Here is a 17,494-nt window from a genome sequence, read left to right as displayed (position 1 = left end):
ATGTAGAACTTCAATGCCCAGAAGTCTTTGCAGTTTGATGACGTTTCCAGGATCAGTCGCGCTTGAGTCTGACGTTAGCGTGGGGGGGGTCGCTTTTGAGCATGCGCGGACCGAGTGTGCGGCGTGGTGCTATTCCCGGCGGGTACTTAAGGGTTGGATTTATTTGGTTTTAAGTTTTTCGGCTGGTGTACAGCACAGTTCCTGGCGGCCTCAAAGAAAGGATACAGTATTATGGTTCCAAAAGCGCTGACCTGAGGGGATATGGGCCTTGGGCCCGGTGAAGCAGAGAGCTTCCTCATCCCGAAGGAGCCTGCTCGGAGCCATAACCAGGACACTTATCCTGGGGTGGGAAGCAGAGGTCCTTACCTAGAGCGCCGCTTCTGAAGGTAGGACAGCGCCTCGAGCAGAAGCTCCTGTCTCGGGGGACTTGGAGGCCGAGCGCTAGACCTCCCAAGCGGTCGGAAATGCCGCTCAGCCTCGCCCTGACTCGCCGCCCTGGCCCTATTTTTATTGTTTTTCTAGCAGAAGATGACTCAGGACCAGCCTTTGCTCGCTGTGCAGCAGGCCCTGAAGAAGTGCTTTCCGGTGGTGGAGGAACAGCAGGGCCTGTGGCAGAGCACCCTGCAGGACTGCCAGCCCCTCCTGGCCTCCCTCGGCAACCTGGCAGAGCAGCTGCAGGCCGCACAGAACCTGCGATTTGAGGATGTGCCGGCGCTTCGGGCCTTCCCGGACTTACAGGAGCGGCTGAGACGCAAGCAGCTGGAGGCTGGCGACACGATCCTGGACAAGCTGGAGGAGAAGCTGTGAGTCTCCGTGGCACTCTTTCCCGACAGAGTGACCTTAAAACTGGCAGCTTTATAACTAGTTAGGATGGGCCAGAAAGGTAGTTCTCTCTTGGAGTGCATGGCACTTAGAAGTGTCTCAGCTTTTCCTTCTTTCCTTCTGTTACAGTGGGACTTCTATCAAAAAGCCATCTTTCTGGTCGGTATTCCCTTTGCCAGAGGCTGGGCATGGCCATGCTGCCCTTAGTGGAAATGACAAAAGCAAGCCTGTAATCCCAGCACTCGGGAGGCTGAGGCGGGAGGATCTTTGCGAGTTCGAGGCCAGCCTGGGCTACAAAGTGAGCTCAAGGCCAGCCTGAACTGCATAGCTAGACCCTGTCTCAAAAAAACAAAACCAAAAACAAAACAAAACAAAAAAAAAGTGACAAAAGCAGAGCAGAAAAAGAGTGGAGAATTTTGTTAGCTCTCCTCTATTGTTTTCTTTGTGAAAGGCTATGAAAAACTATATTTTAAGCTAATGGGGACCAGAACTAAGAGTTTTACTACACTACCTCATAAAGTCTTTTTTTCTTCTTTTTTTTTTGAGACAGGGTCTTACTCTTTCAGTTCAGGCTGGGTTTGAATTCACTTTGTAACCCAGACTAGCCTCAAACTGACAGTGATCCTCCTGCCACAGCCTCCGGAGTGCTGGGATTACAGGAGTGCACCACCACCCCCGGCTTCTCCTAAAGTCTTTTGACACCTGCAATTTGATCTTGCTTTATTCTATTTTTGCAGGCAAGGAAACAGATTTAAGCAGATTGCCTCTGGTCACAGGGCTAGTAAATAGCGTAGCTGGGATTCTAACCCAAGTGTACCTGACACCAAAGCCAGAACTCGTGACCACTGCTTTGTTGTGCTGAACATTGGTGTTTCTGCTCAGGAACAGCATGTCTTCCAAGCTGATTGATAGAGGCCCGAGAAGAGACAAGGCATATGTGGCCTCTCCTTGACCCAGAACAAAAGACAGTCCCAGTGTACAATGTCTGTGCCATTGATTCATAGGACACTCATTCTATTCTTTCATGCATTTGTAACAAGCAACATTTACTAAGCATCTGTAGAATGCCGGGCAGAAGGTGCTATGCATACAAAGATGAGTTAGACTTCCTGTTCCTAGTGGTGTAGGAGGGAGAGACAATCAGTCATTTTAGTTATGTTGTGCTGTGTTCTAAGGTAGTGATGAATGCCATCTGAGCAGGGAGGAAGCCTCTGGAAGGAAGTGTGTTGGAAACCTGGGTGGCCCCATGTAAACTGGGTCGGGAGGAGGATATGAATAGGGTTGCGTGGAGATTGGCGTGGCTGGAGCGGCGGCTGGTAAGAAACGAGATTGGCGCTCACGAAGGGATGTGTAAGCCATGTCTAGGACCACATGATCCGTAGACACATGTCTTGCTTCTGGATGGAGGACTTTCGTGAGAGATGGAACAGAAATCCACAAAAACCTCTTAGCTATTGACACATTTGCTCTATATTAATTGGCTTCTTTATCAGCCGTAGCTGTTTAAGGAATCCATGGGAGTCAATATTACTCATACTGCCCAACAGGTGGTATAAATCCAATGTCCAGCAGGTATACAGATAAACAATGTACTAGGATCTGTACAGTGGAATATTGTTTAGCCATAAAAAGGAGTTACGTACTGATACGTGCTAAAATATGGATGAACCTTGAAAACATGTAAAGTAAAAGACACAAAAAACCCCAACGGGTTGTATAATTCCACTTGTGTGAAATGTCCAGAACAAATCCATAGAGATGGAAAAGTAGGTAACTGGTTGCCTGGGGCTGAGTGGCAGAGGAGAATGAGGAAGTGAATACTAATGGATACAGGGTTTATCTTTGGTGTGATGAAAAGTTGTAGCTATAATAATATATAACTGAAATATTCCACAAAATATGACTGCAATATTTTGTCTTCTGTTTTATTGGTTTTTTTGGGACAGGGTGTCGCTGTGTAATTCAGGCTGGTCTTGAGTTCACTATGTAGCCCAGGCTGGCCTGAAACTTGCAGTGATCCTCCGGCTTCAGCCTCCCAAGTGCTGGGATTGCATGTGTGTGCCACCATACCCAGCTTTATTGTATTTTTTAAATGTTGTGTACAAATAACAATATGGAAAACAGTGTTTCAGAGGGTCAGGTATTGTTCTGTCAACTTTTATATCAGTTGATTACATGTTTGTGTGTGGGTATTGGGTTATTTTGTCTGGTTTTTTCATTGTAATTCATGGCCAAACATTTTTGAGAGCCAGCATTCCAGGCTAGATGATTCCTTGCCCTTTGAGAAGTTTTAGGTGTTGTCTTGATGGCTGGATACACTGGAATCACCAGTAAAGTAATATTTACTTCATAAAAAGCTAAGCACTATTCTAAGCACTTTTTATGGATTATTGTTTTAAATCTTTATAATAACCCTTTGAATTCATTCATTGACTCATTTAGCAAATATTTGTTGTTCTACATGCTAGTCTGTATTCTAGCCATTGCTTTGGATGTGCAGTGAAAAAAACAAACTTTTTCTTTTTTTGGTACTGCGAATCAAGCTCAGGGGCTTGTGCTTGCCAGGCAGGTGCTGTGCTGCTGAACTACATCCCTGGCCCCTGCAAAGTAAATTTTTTTTGGTACTGGGAATCGAACTCACAACCTCACACTTGCCAGGCAGGTGCTATGCCACTGAGCTAAATCTCCAGCCCTCTACAAACTAGTTTTATACATGAGGGAAGACTGTGTAACTATCCTAAGGTCCACAGTACTCTTGTCTATCCTGAGATCACATTTTGCCATTCATGAATTTACCAAGAAAAGAGGCCAAGCATGGTAGCACATGCCTGTAATCCTATACTCAGCAGGCTAAGGCAGAAGGAGCTCCGTGAGTTCAAGGCTAGCCTGGACTACATAGCGAGACCCTGTTTCAAAAAAAAAAACAAGAAAAGACTAGGGAACATGCACATAGTGTTAATTTGTTGCCTCAGTTACCTCTTGCTTATTCCTTTTTCTTGTATATGACCTGGGACTGTTTGCTGTCCTTACAGTTTTATGGTAGTCCCAGAAAGGCCCCTTGGTCTTCACTTTCTTTGGTGATTGTGCTTATCCCACAGGTTTGAGAGCCCTATAACTTCTTCAGCTTCTCCATCTGTAAGTCAGTTTTTGATTCTTGAGCCACTCCTATTTCCAAGGTATTGTCACCAGTTTCCTTAGATCAGGGTCTCAGTTGGAGATGAATTTTTGTAAGGGACATTTGGCAATGTTTAGAGACTATTGTTGTGATTTAGAGAAGGTAGGAGCCAGGCATGGTGGCACAGGCCTGCCAGCACTTGGGAGGCTGAGGCAGGAGGATTGCTACAAGTTACAGGCCAGCCTGGGCTGCAAAGTGAGTTCAAGACCAGCCTGAACTTCACAGTGAAATTTTGTCTCTAAAAGACCAAAAAAAGAGAGAGGTCGGAGCCTGGTTTCCTCCAGTCATTCAGTGGATGAACACCAGATACTCTACTGAGGATCCTGCCATGCACAGGGCAGTCCACAGCCCAGGATCACCCAGTCCCAAATGTCAGTGACACCAGGCTCGAGAAACCTCACCTCCTGCCTTCCTCATGGGATTGTCTGATGTCAGACTCTTTCCCACAGAGACACCCTTCTCAAGGTGCGGGACACTGTCAGCAGCCACGTGGAACGAGTGTTTCAGACCTATGAGCAACATGCAGACGCAGTTGGCATTGATGCTGTCCTTCAGCCCTCGGTGGTGAGCCCCTCTGTGGCGGACATGTTGGAATGGCTGCAAGACATCGAGAGACACTACCGAAGCTCATATCCTTTGCGTCCCTTTGAGACAGTGTCAGGCGCTGTTCCAAGAAGTCTTTTTCCTTTCAATTTTCACAAGATGAAAAACTTTCTATCTTGGACTGTTCTCTTTAGTTCCTGAACTTGGATTCCTCCTGTATTCCTTTTTATAATCATTCCTCAAATAATTTATTGAGTAGGTACTGCCTGCCAAGCACTTTTGTAGGTGCTGGGAGACTTGCATTAAAAAGTAAAAATGTGCTGGATGTGGTAGCACATGCCTGTATTCCTAGCATTCTGGAGGCTGAGGCAAGAGGATCAGTTGCTGTGACTTTGAGGCCAGCTTGGGCTACATAGTGAGATCCTGTCTGTAAAAACAAAACAAAACCCAAAAGGAAAGAAGAAAGATGGATGGATGGGTTGGTGGGTGGCTAGCTAGATACACACATACAGACATACATACGTACATAGATACAGAGCTGGGCCCAGTGGTGTATGCTTATAATCCCAGCTATGTGGGAGGCTGAGACAGAATATCAAGCTTGAGGCCTTCCTGGACAACATAGCCAGACTCTGTCTGGAAATGGAAAAAGGAAAATGTATGGCTTGTTAGATGGTGATAAATGCTATGGAGGTTAGGCGTGGTAGCATATGTCTGTAATCCCAGCACTCGGGAGGCTGAGGCAGGAAGATTGCCATGAGTTCCCGGCCAGCCTGTACAACAGCGAGACCCTGTCTCAAAAAAGCCAAAAAAAAAAAGCTATGTAGAAAAATAATGCGAAGAATGTGAGGTATGAGGGTGGGCTCTGAGCTAGGGTGGTCTGGGCAGGCTTTCATGTGCTGAGAGCAGGGCACGAGGGGAGCCCAGGAGTAGACTAGATTAGTGGATCCAGGGCCTTGAAGGTCTCTGAAAGGACTTTGGCTTTTACTTTGAGATAAAAGCTATTAGAAAGTTTTGAATAGAGGAGTAACATGAAAAGACCTACATTTTTAACTGTATCTCAATAGCTATGTTTTTTTTGTTTTTTTTTTTTTTGGTACAGGGAATTGAACTCAGGACCTTGTGCTTGCCAGGCAGGCGCTGTGCCTCTGAGCTGTCTTCCCGGCCCTCAATAGCTATGTTCTAAGCAAAGTCTCAGGGTGATGGCAGGCAGGGGTGAAAGCAGAAAGACCAGTTAATTAAAATTCTAGCCTTTTCCTCTGTATTCTTGCCTGATACCCACAACTCTTCTCTGGCTTCATCTTCATTTTTGCTTCTGGTCTTGAGTCTCAGTTGAACTCGGGGTAGCTCTCAAGAATTCACCCCCTTTTTCATTTAGTTGTAGAATCAACGCTGTTATTCAGTATGGAAATGTACCCCCACCCCTGGGCTTCTCTTTGTTGTTTTAACTGCCACAGTGGTACTGATGTGATACCAGGAGTAGCAGTGAGAGCAACAGCAGCAGGGGCAAGAAGAGCAGTAGCTACAGTGGACATTGCTGAACACTTGCAGCGTGCTAGACTGCTTGTACGGGCAGTTGGCAAGCCCTTTGATTCTGTTTCCCTAGAGCTAGTTTCTAGTCACGTGCTACAAATGAAATGAACCACACATACCACAATGGTCCCAACAGGCAAGAGTACTCTACTCAGCGATGTCATAGCTGTCTTAGTTGTGTGAGTAGACTTCATGATGTTCACACTGGACAAGATCAGTTATGACACATTTCTTAGAACATGTTTTCATCATTAAGTGATGCATAGCTATATTTTCTCTCTGCCCTCTGCCACTTCCTTAGCTTCTAACTTGAACTCTTAATCACATGTAGCTGTTGACAGGTTCCTCTGTCTCTAGTTTTTTCCTTCTCTAAGTTATTTGTAGGTAATGACCACAGTCTATGTCTTCCAGAAGTCTATCTGTTTCAGGCTGCTTGTACAGGAATTGTCGATGGCTTCTGTTGCTATTAGGATAAGGTTCAGAATCCCTGCCTGGGTTCTGTTTTCTCCGGGTTCTGGATCCACGCATCTTCTCAGCTGCCTTTCCAGCCACATACTCTGTGCATACCAGCTACACTGGAAGACTCACTTTTCCCTGAATCTACTTCATGTTTCCCCACTCCCTTACCTCTGCTTCTCTTTCCTATGAGCTGGAATGTTCCTGCTGGCCTCTAAAGCAGGGGTATCCATCCTTTGAACTTCCACTGAGTTTATGTTTGTGCTTTTTCGCCATTCAGTTTCTGGTTTTGTTGTCACTGGGGTGAGATTCCAGATTTCAGGGACAGTGTTTGACGCTTCTCTCCTACTAGCATCAGGCTGTGTTAAAAAAGAGTTGCTTGGGGAATATTTATGCATTCTGCCTATCTGGTAAAATGTAACTTTTACTTTATAGCTCTGTAGCTCTGGTCAGGGTGCTTTGTTCCTTCCACATACTTCATTTTCTGTCTTCCTTTCTCCTTTGCTTTTTTTCTTTCTCTTGTTCCTTGTTTCTTTCTTCTTTCAGTATGTGAATTGAGTCAAGGGCCTCATGTATGTGTTAGGCAAGCATTCTAGTACTGAGCTACGCCTCTCAGTGCTTCATTTTCTTTGTGCAAATGTGTCCTTAACTCCTGGGAAAGTACCTGAAGAGAAAGTACCTCCTCTCCTCCATGCAGTGGGGAGACTTGGAAGGCATTCAAGCACTGCCCACAGCCTGGAACCGAATTTCAGAGGATGAGCGCCAAGACCTTGTGCAGGGTACTGTTCTTTTATTATCCTGTATGTCTCTTCTTTCCTGGTGGCTCATCTCTTGGGAGGTCTTTTTTTTTAAGACAGGGTCTCGTTGTGTAGTTCAGGCTGGCCTTGAGGCTAGTGTCAAACTCACAGTGATCCTCCTGCCTCAGCCTCCCAAGTGCTGGGATTACAGGCGTGTACCACCGCTCCTGGCTATTCCTAGGAGGCTTTAGAGAGATGCCCTTGCTGTATCTCTGTATCTTTATAAATCTGATGTTTCATGTTCTCTGAAGTGGTGATATACAACAGTTTTTCCCTCTTCCTGTTCCAGATATCCTATTGAATGTATCTTTCTTCCTGGAGGAGTAAGGAAGCTAAGCTGTGTGTTTATCGGAGACGGAGGGCCACTGCTGAAGACTGACATTGCTGCACTCTGGTATTTCTAAAGGAACAGCAGCACAGCAACCTGTCACATTGGAAATGTCAATGCCTAGAACCTGAGGACTGGGTCTTGGGAGGATTGGTGGTGCATCTCTGGGGGCATGGCCAAGGGTACATGGGTCACTGCTTACCCTTTCCTGAGGCTCAGGGAAGTGAGTGGAGGCAGACGGAAAGTAAAGGCAGTGCTGTCAATACAGTATCTGTATCTTAAGGCCTGAAGTAGGGAGGGAAAGGACAGGAGATAAAGGGCTACAGGAGCTCCTGGCATTGTCTGTGTACAAGTCAGTCTCTGACTCCTTGATGAAGGAGAAGGTGGTTTTGATGGTTTAAATAAATAAAAGTGAGGCTGGGAATATAATGCAGTGGTAGAGCTCATGTTTGGTACGGGCCCAGCACCAAACAATAAAATAAGAAATACAGAAAGGAAGAAAGCCAGGTGTGGGTGTACAGGACTGTGATCCCAGCATTTGGGAGGCTGTGGCAGAAAGATTGCAAACTTGAGCCAGCCTAGGCCTCAATAGCAAGTTCAAGGCCAGCCTGGACTACATAGTGAGACCTGGTCTCAAAAAGGAAAAAAAAGGTGATGTTGATGGAAAACATTTCAAAATTAAAATACTTGACCCATTGCAGTAGCTCCTTATTAAGCCACTTTCATTTCCTCAGCCTGCCACCAGGGGGAGCTGATGCAGCATGACTCGGCTGAATGCTTTGTCTTTGAGCGCTTTCCCTTGTTGCTGTCAGCCATGTGGGAGGAAGTAACTAGCCAGTGAGACTCCCAAAATGACAGGGTTTGGCGGCAGCGGGCATCGCGCGTGGCGCGGGCCGCGTTCTCGTGAGCTGGGACTAACTGCACAGCCCAGAGCCGCCGCCTCGGGTGCCTTGCGGAGGCCCGGGGCTCCAGCTCTTCCGCTGCCCTGCGCTCGCAGAGCTTCCCGTTTCCCAGCTGCTTGGAGAGGTCTGGATCCCTGAGGGAAAGCTCTGTAATAAAGAGAATAGTGTTTTTCAAAGTAAAAATGACTTTTTTCCTTACGCTTATTTTAGTAATTGTAGGGAAGATTTAAAATGTAGAAAAGTATAAGGCAAATTCCATCAGAGACATTTTAATATGTCCTTTCATTGTCCATTCACAGTTTTAGTGAAAAACAGAAGGTATCGCTACATGTCATTAGACTGTCTTTAAAAACTTCAAATGTACCAAATTCATCTTCATATCTGTTCTTATACCTCAATACAATTGTAACCGTTATCTTTATCATATAACACATATTTGCCTGTGATTATATCTTACATTTTATGTAATTTTTCCAAATCTTCAAATTCTGTGTACAAAGATCATATACTCTATGAAAAATGAAATGCACAAAAATGTACCATTGTTCACGTAATACATAACAATTATTAATAACATAGTGTATATTCTTCCAAGAATTTTACAAAAAAATCTATCATATGCATAATTGTTATGTAACTAAAACTAAACTCAGAAGAGATTTGAGTATTGAGTCTTATGATGGGCTCTGGGAAGAGCGATAAAAGAAAGCCCAGAGGAAGCTTACCATTCAGTCAGGAAAAGCTTTAAAACAGTCTTTCTCCAACTTTAACGTGGATATGAATCACTGGTATCATGCTAGAATTTAGCGTCTTGTTCTGTGATTGGGGAGAGGGCCAGATTTTGCGTTTCCGCAAAGGCCCCAGGAAATGTGGCTGCTGATCAGTCTTTGAGTTGTAGAGTTAAATTGTAATACAACAATAAAGTGTTACAGTTGCATAAAGGGCTGTGGGAGAACAGAGGTGACATTTCATGGTGACAAGTACATCTGAGTTAGCCATAGGGGAATTTTACTTGGAGCTAGAAAAGAGATTCATGGTATTCTATGCACAGGGCACGGTCTGAACAAGGGCAGCCTTTGATTAAGAATGGATATTGCCGGGCGTGGTGGTGCATGCCTGTAATCCCAGCACTCAAGAGGCTGAGTCAGGAGGATTGCCACAAATTTGAGCCCAGCCTAGGCTACATGGTGAACTCAGTGCCAGAAGGCCAGCCTGTACTACACAGCGAGATGCTGTCTCAAAAGAAAAAGAAGAATGGACGCTAACACTCATTGAAAGTGTGCTCTGCATGGCGTCGTGCTTGTTGCTTTTATTCCCTAGAACTAACACTTGCTAATTATCCAGCACAGCAAGCGAGTAGAGTTCATAGAAGGAGGGCAGGAAATGGGTCTGTAGGGGCGGTCTGGAGCCACACTATGAAGGACTCACCCTGGTTCAAGATTCTCTGTTTTGCTCCAGTGGCAGTTGCTTGTGTACATGCACATGTGTGCGGTTGTATGCTGCATAACATTTCGGTCAGCGAAGGACCCCATACATGAGGGTGGCCCCATACGAGTGTACCCTAGTGACACTGTGATGCACAGCTGTACGCGTGACCTTGTGGGTGTGTGATGAAGCTTTTTAAGCTCCCATCTCTGGAAGAAGTGATGACTAGAAATGAATATGCTTATGGTGCCTACGGGTAACTATTGAAGGGTAGTAATTTTGATTTCTTTACTCTTAGCTCTTCTGCTACTAAATGGCATCCTTTTAATTCTTTTAAATTTTTAAATTGTTTTATTTTTTGAATAAAACATGTAAGCAATGTGTAAAATCTTAAAGTACAAAAGCATATTGAGTGAAAAGTTCTCCCCTAGAGCCAGCCCCCTCCCCTGCAGGCGGCTGGTGCTGAACATTTCAGTGCACACATCGGTGGTCGCATCCTCCCAGAGAGCCCAGGAGCCGTCTCTACCCGCCCGTACCCTGGGGCACCCTCCCTTTGAGCCAGCTTGCAGATTTGCGTCTGATGACAGAAGACTGCAAAAAGACGGGATGTTGCTTCGAAAATAGATCATCAAAACAAGACTGGCTTCCATGTGGGTGCTGTCTTTCACTCTTGGGTCATACGGGGATGTCAGCTGGGGGTGTCAGCTGGGATGCTGTGCACAGCTGCAGCCCTGTGAGCAAGCACAGGACAAGCCAGGTGCCGCAACAACCCGGAGGAGAACTTGGAAGCGGGTCCTTTCTCCCGGCGGGTCCAGCCCCAGCTGATAGCTCAACTGACCTCGCGAGGACTGAGCCAAAGACAGCTAGCTCAAATTAACTACTGCCCAAATATAAATCTTAATACCATTCACACCAATTAAAAATGGTTATAGACAGCTAAGTTAGAAATATAGGCAATCAGACAGGGCTAGGCCATCAAGGGAGCCAGTACAGCAGATGAGAATACGTTACAATGGTGGGTACAGACCCGGTGGTTAGAGGGCAGACCTCAAGACAAAATAAAAAGACCTGTGTGCTGATTCCTGACCCACCACACCAAGATGATAGTGTTTAATCACTAAGTTTTGGGGGTTATTTTTCCATAGCAACACACAACAAACATGTTTTTGTGTTTTCTCCTTTTTATACGAATAGCAGCATGATACCTACCCAGTTTTATGCCTGGGATCTTTTGTTTGGGTTTCTTTTTGTTTTTTGAGAAAAGGTCTTGCTGTATAGCCCAGGCTGGGCTCTTACCGTGCGATCCCCCTGCATCAGTCTCCTAAATGCTGAAATTACTGGTGTGCAGCACCCCTGCTGGCAATGCCGTTTTTTTCTGTTTGTTGTATCTTAGAATTCGAGCTGCATGAATACATAAAGAGTTTCCTTGACGTGTTTCTGTACACACATGACCGTCCAATTCATACAGGGAAATCCTGATGTCAGATACATCGAGTTCATGTTCCTTGTTGTCAAAGAATGAATTCTAAGGAACAACGGAGGCTAAGAGTAGGAAAATTCTTTGGAGACTAGAGATGGGGAATAGAAATAGTGCACAGAGACAGGAGGGATCCTGAATGGGTTGCCAATGAACTTACTTCTTGAGGTTTTGTGGTTTTTTTTTGTTTTGTTTTGTTTTTTTCGGTCTTTTTGAGACAGGGTCTCACTATGCAGTTCAGGCTGGCCCTGAGCTCACTTTGTAGCCCAGGCTGGTCTCGAACTCTCAACGATCCTCCTGCCTCAGCCTCCTGAGTGCTGGGATTACAGGCGTGCGCCACCATGCCCAGCCTTGAAGTTTTATAGAACAAAATCATAAGGTAGGTACAACATGGGTCAAAATTTTGATTAACCAATAAGATTGCAAGGATAATCACTTAGGTAATATCCAAAAGTAGCGAAGGCATATGGGTATCATTACTCTTGGTTGATAATCTGTAGTCTTAGTCTTGTTTTTAGTCTTAGTTTTAGTAGTCTGAGGCTGAGGCTGAGTCTTGTGGGAGGGAGAGGATGGCCCGCCCCTAATGAGGTAATGGGAGATCTCAAAAGCGTGATACCTGTAATGTCAAATTCTGCTTATCCCTTAAAGAAGTACGTAAATCTAGCCATTGTGACTTTAATCTTCAGATGTGCCTCCAGCCACAGTCTTGATGCATTCTCATCTTCTGATTGCCTACCGTATTTCTACCTAACTTAGCTGCCTATAATAAATCAGGTGACTTGTGCCACTGGTGGTACAAACAGAGCTAATCAATTTTATTGGTCTTTTTATTAATAAAATTAGTCTATAAATGGACTGAATCTAGTTAGTTGCTTGAATTTGAATAATTACTGCCCAAATATAAATATTAATACTATTCACCCCAATTAAAAAATTATGTTATAGACAGCTAAGTTAGTTGAAAATATTATAGGCAATCAGACAGGGCTAGGCCGTCAAGGGAGCCAATGCAGAAGATGAGAATACATTACAACGGTGGGTACAGGCCCAGTGGTTGGAGGGCAGACCTCAAGACAAAAGATAGAATACTATACCTACGTCTCCCCGCTAGGGATAAACAGTAATGATTAATATTCCAAACAGTCCTGGCCCATTCCCTCCAGGAAAAGTCTTTGTTCATTCCAGGTGTGCTTACTACCTGACTTGCTTCCCCATTGGATCCGTATTGCCTAAGCGACTACATTTGTAATCTGATTGGTTGACCTCAGTTTTGTTCCACTTTATACCCACCTCGTGTCATTTTACTCCATAAAGCTTCCCCTGAGAAGTGGGCTTGTGGGTAGCCCATCTCCTGGGCCCCCCTCCTGTCTCTCTTAGATCAAAGCTTCCTTCCCCCCAGTAAATATTTCCCACTCTTAACCTCTGTTCCTTAAAATTCGTTCTTCGATTTTGGGGAACGCGTACTCGGCATATTGGACATCTAAAAGTTGAGAGTTACCTATCTCCTTTGTATTGTTTGGATTATTTGGAGGTCCTATATCCCTATATCAGTTACAGTAATCAAATTATTTCATTAAATTAAAAGAAATTTCTATTTGTGAATTTCTTTTAAACATAGATAAGGGGGCTGATTTGTGCAAAGTACACAAAAAATGTGTTTGGCTTATTTTTACAGCTACAGCAACACCCATATTTTCAAGTAGTCACGCGTATACTACCAGTTGTTCAAGCCCATGGGGCAGTTGAGTTCAAATAAAGCCAGTGAGACATACAAATTGTAGCACCTTGAAAACATGTTAAACTTTTAAAAACAATGACAGAGTTTGCCATTTTGTGAGTATACCATAATTTATTGAACTGGCCCTGATAACTGGGTCCAACAGTCCAGTTGCTTGTGTACATCCAATGATAAAAGAAAAAGTAGCTTCATTTATTGTAGTTATGGGAAGATATGTTCAGGGCAGGTCCCTGACAGCAGAAACAAAAAGGGTGGTATGAACAGAAAAGTGATTTGGGGTGACAGAAAAATAAAAAGCACATGGATAAATCATCTTTTGGATTTAAAAGATGTGCACCCCAGCCTAGGGACCTCTGGAAGGAATGATTGACAGGGTGCTGAGTTACCTCAGGGACTTTGAACAAGCTTGTATGTCCCAGAGTTCAGTCTGATTAAATCACATGTATGAGATGCAGTCCATATTTATAAACCTTTCGTAAGGTTCACCTGGGGAAGAGCTTGCTGAAGGTCAGGCCTCGAGATATAACATGCTCATGTTCTGGCCTGGAGATCTTCCACATCCAGCGCAGCTCTTGAAATTCCAGAGGGGGAACAGTGGCAGATGAAGAAATGAAGACCAGAGTCAAGATGCACAAAGCTGAGGTCAGGTGGAGCCCCTCTCCTGATGGGAGAAAGGACTGCCCAGCAGCTACAGCATATTTACTATACAATCAGCATAAGAGGCTGCTTCCAGAGAATTTTAAGGGGAGGGTAAGATCTGAAACAGGAAGAACACCTAATCTTCAACAGAACATTATGCGTTGGTGGTTACACAGGGAGCAAGTGGTCTCAACCGAGATTTTAGAGATTTCCTAGGTCTTTGTTTTTTTCTGTTTGTTTTTGTTTTTGTTTTTGTTTTTTTTTTTTTTGAATAATGGAAAGAGGCTGGCCCCGTAGTGTTGCCCAAATTCAAGTGGGTGGAGGGAGTGGTTTCCCACCCCCCCACGATGCTACCTGCACTAGCCCTTATTTGTTTGTTTTTGTTTTTGTTTTTTTTCCGGTACTGGGAATCGAACTCTCGACCTCACTCTTGCCAGACAGGCGCTGTGCCGCTGAGCTAAATCCCCTGCCCCAAGCCCTTATTGATGAACATTAAAATGATTTCCAAATTCTTAATGTCTGGTTTGAGCAACTCTTCCTGTACTGTTCATTACCCTTTCCCACCTCCAGAATTTTCCATTTAGCTAATCCTGCTACCCTCAACAACAACAACAAATTCTTTTGGTATTTTTACTGGAATCATAATAAATTTAAAAACTAATTCAGGGAGAGTCACCATCATGGGAATACTTCCAGTGTTTCTTTCTCATTTAGGTATGCTGTTGGCTTATAGGTTGAGGGTTCTTTTCTATTTCCCTCATTTGGGTTAGAACTGCTTTCCCTGTCACTGTAAGACATAGTCTATTGGGAATAAATGAAGACTTCTGATTTCCATTTACTTGCTTCATCCACATTTAGAAGTGGGCCTGAAGGTTTTTGTTTCAGACAGTAGGGGTTGTCCCAAGCCAGTGAGCTCCTGGACTCCAAGGAGGACTCCTGCCTGCCCAAGGAGAGTCCAGGCTCTGTGTGACTGTATTATGTCTGGGCGTAATTAGGATGAGTGAAGCCAGGGACCATTCCAGTGTGCCCAAGCCCTGAATGGGGAGGACCTGGTTGGCGGGTGGGAAGGAGCATGAGTTGATAACGCTGCACCTCACTTTGACCTGGGCAAGTCTAGATGTGCCTCTAACTAGCTGTGTGACCTTGGGCACATGAGTTCCCCTTTGAGGTGTATTTTCTCATCTGAATAATGGAAAGAATGATCGTCCTGTTACTGTGGAAGGGGCAGATGTAGTCCAGGCTCTTGTGTATGATGAGGAAAGAATTGCCAAGTGTGCAACCAGTAGCAAGTGGCACGCAAATACATTTATTAAAGATCACGGGAAGTTTTGCTCAGGGCAAGTCCGTGCCAACAAAAGATAAGGCACAGACAGAAAAAAGGTGCTGGGGTGACAGAAAAGCAAAAGCACAGCTCACACATCAAAGCACACAGCAGCCCCCAGGAAATCAGGCTTTCGGAATTTGTAGGCTATGGGCCTCAGCCAGGTGCCTCTCCCGGAGTCTCTAGGTGTGATTGACAGGAGTGATTGACAGGGTGCTGAGTCATTGTAAGGGCGCTCAACGTACATGCTTGTCCCAGAATTCATTCTGATCCTAATTAACGTATGCTATGTAGTACATATTCAGGAAGCATTAATGAGGTGGGAAGAGGGTAAAGGTGACTGAAGGTCAGGCTAGGAGATCCAACACCCACGTGCTCTCACCTGGAGCATCAGAGGTCTCCTGGGTTTTTGTTATTTTATTTTCTACCTCTACTACGACAATGGACAAAGGAGTGGCCATGACCATAGAGTGGTGTTTAGAACAAACTGGGTGGAAGGGAGTCACTTCCTCAACTCCATTGTTTCTAACTGTATATCCCTACAGAGTTGTAAGGTTCAAGTGAGAAAAGATACATGAGGGCTTTGGTAAATTTATAAACATTTAAGAGGCTGAAATTTACTTAAGATTTATCAGTCGTGCAGTAAATGCATAGCTCTGTGCTATGCTCTTTTCTACCTCCCTATTTTCCTTTGTTTTATTTTTAAAAATCTTTACAATACTTCACAAGTATTGAAATGAGTTTGCTGACCTCTGTCGGGCAGATGAGGAACTGCGACACAGATGCAGTGAGTGTTCTGAGCGCCCACCGTGCGTCAGTGACATTGCCAGAATTTGTGCCAGGGTTGCCTTGGTTTCCGTGCAAGCGTCTCTTCCCCACAGCACGGTTCCCTCTCTGCCTCAGGAAGCAAGAGCATTACTGACACCTAGTTAAGTTTTCTGAGTGCTCGGCCCTGCACATGATAGGATTTCTCCAGCACCTGATTCGGAGGAAGTGCCCCCGCCTCTTCCAGATGGCTGTGACCATAACAGTTACCCTCTCCCCGATCCTGTAGCCAGGGGGGTTTGGATGACTCTTGGGGCTGCCTGCCAGACTCTTACGCTTTGCCCTTTGTGCCAGAGCCTGGGAAGAGAAAGCCAGTTTAAGGAATGACAGGGTCACCCAGGCACTGTCCCTCTTCCCCATCATTCCTGGAAAGCTGCTGCCTGATTTCTACAGAGCGCGAAAGTCATTTTCTGAGGCTGGGACCTGGTAGAGTATATTAGAGCCTCAGCTCCAAGAATCGTGATCTGTACATGAGGGAAGGGGCTATTATCTGTGTTCTTAACCCTTCATTTGGATGCAGAGTCACACTTTAAGAAACAGCCTTAAACTGGGGGCAGTGCTACATAACTGTAATCCCAGCGCTGGGAGGCTGAAGCAGGAGGATCTCCATTTTGAGGCCAGCCTGGGCTACATAGCTAGACCCTGTCTCAAAGAAAAAAAGAAAAAGAAAAAGAAAGGAAGGAAGGAAAGGAGGGAGGAAGGGAAGAGAGGAAAGGATAGCAGGAGAGAGGGGAAGGAGAAACAAAGGAAAGAAGGAAAGGAGAAAGAGCCTTAATCTTGAGCAAAGGTGGCAGCATGGAGGTGTGGCTGGCAGAGTAGTCACAGACACTGCTTTTCTCTGGGGAAGAAACTGGCTCATAACCTCCCCCGAACCTCTTCTCCCTCTACTGCTCCCCAGCACCTAGCTAGTCCTCGGTGCCAACAGCACCTCAGCATCACTCCCACCACACCCACCCCCAGCTGTCAGGAGTGGGGCAGTAATTACTGATGCCTGCCGCATCCACAGTCACATTCTGAGCCTTCCTTGGGGCTCTAGCACAGAACTGATCACTGGCCATGCAAAGGTAAATAAGAAATTCTTGGTTTAGAAGACCAGGCAGATAGGCAGGTCATGAAAGAAGTGCTGTCGTAAAGGATGCATGGGACATGCCAAGGAAGGCGAGGGTGGCTGATTCTTTCTGTGGGAGGTGAGAATGGAGGAGTGAGACCCTGAGTGAGAATCTTCCCTCTGGTCTCTGGAAGAACAAGTTGGGAGGATGGGGGCAGCATGGCCCATCTGCCACCCTGGAAGCTAGGAGCAGCTACTCTGTCTCCGGTTCTTTTCCCAGTTCTGATGTGCAGAGTAGCTCTTAATTTGCAGAGAGAGCCCAGACTAATAAATCCACTACTCAATTGCAATCCCCACAGTGCGTTTATAGGCAGCAGCTGACTTTTATCAGCTAGTTTGTTCTTTCATATAAGCAGAGTTTTATGAGGGTCTCCTGAGCTGGCTCGTAACGTGATGAAACGTCTG

The 17,494-nt window shown here is 45.2% G+C and overlaps 1 protein-coding gene across 3 annotated transcripts; it reads left to right on the top strand.

The window, feature by feature from the left end:
- The first annotated feature begins 72 nt into the window (after positions 1-72).
- Positions 73-9,220, top strand: LOC102013140 (chromosome unknown open reading frame, human C1orf109). 3 transcript variants are annotated; one of them, XM_013519698.1, is made up of 5 exons: positions 73-386; positions 526-803; positions 4,447-4,626; positions 7,190-7,308; positions 7,616-9,220. In XM_013519698.1, exons 2-5 carry the CDS (start codon positions 529-531, stop codon positions 7,651-7,653), a joined length of 612 nt encoding a protein of 203 aa, XP_013375152.1. In that variant the 5' UTR covers positions 73-386; positions 526-528; the 3' UTR covers positions 7,654-9,220. The 3 variants fall into 3 exon arrangements, with proteins under 3 accessions (XP_013375152.1, XP_013375150.1, XP_013375151.1); XM_013519696.1 differs by having other exon boundaries at positions 84-142; positions 523-803; XM_013519697.1 differs by having other exon boundaries at positions 117-142.
- The last annotated feature ends 8,274 nt before the right edge of the window (positions 9,221-17,494 follow it).

This window comes from Chinchilla lanigera, unplaced genomic scaffold (genome assembly GCF_000276665.1).
Source record: "Chinchilla lanigera isolate Chin_1 unplaced genomic scaffold, ChiLan1.0 scaffold00051, whole genome shotgun sequence".
In the NCBI taxonomy this organism is placed as follows: Eukaryota; Metazoa; Chordata; class Mammalia; order Rodentia; family Chinchillidae; genus Chinchilla; species Chinchilla lanigera.
Note: the sequence above shows the minus strand (reverse complement) of the source record. Positions and strands in the feature narration are given on the sequence as shown.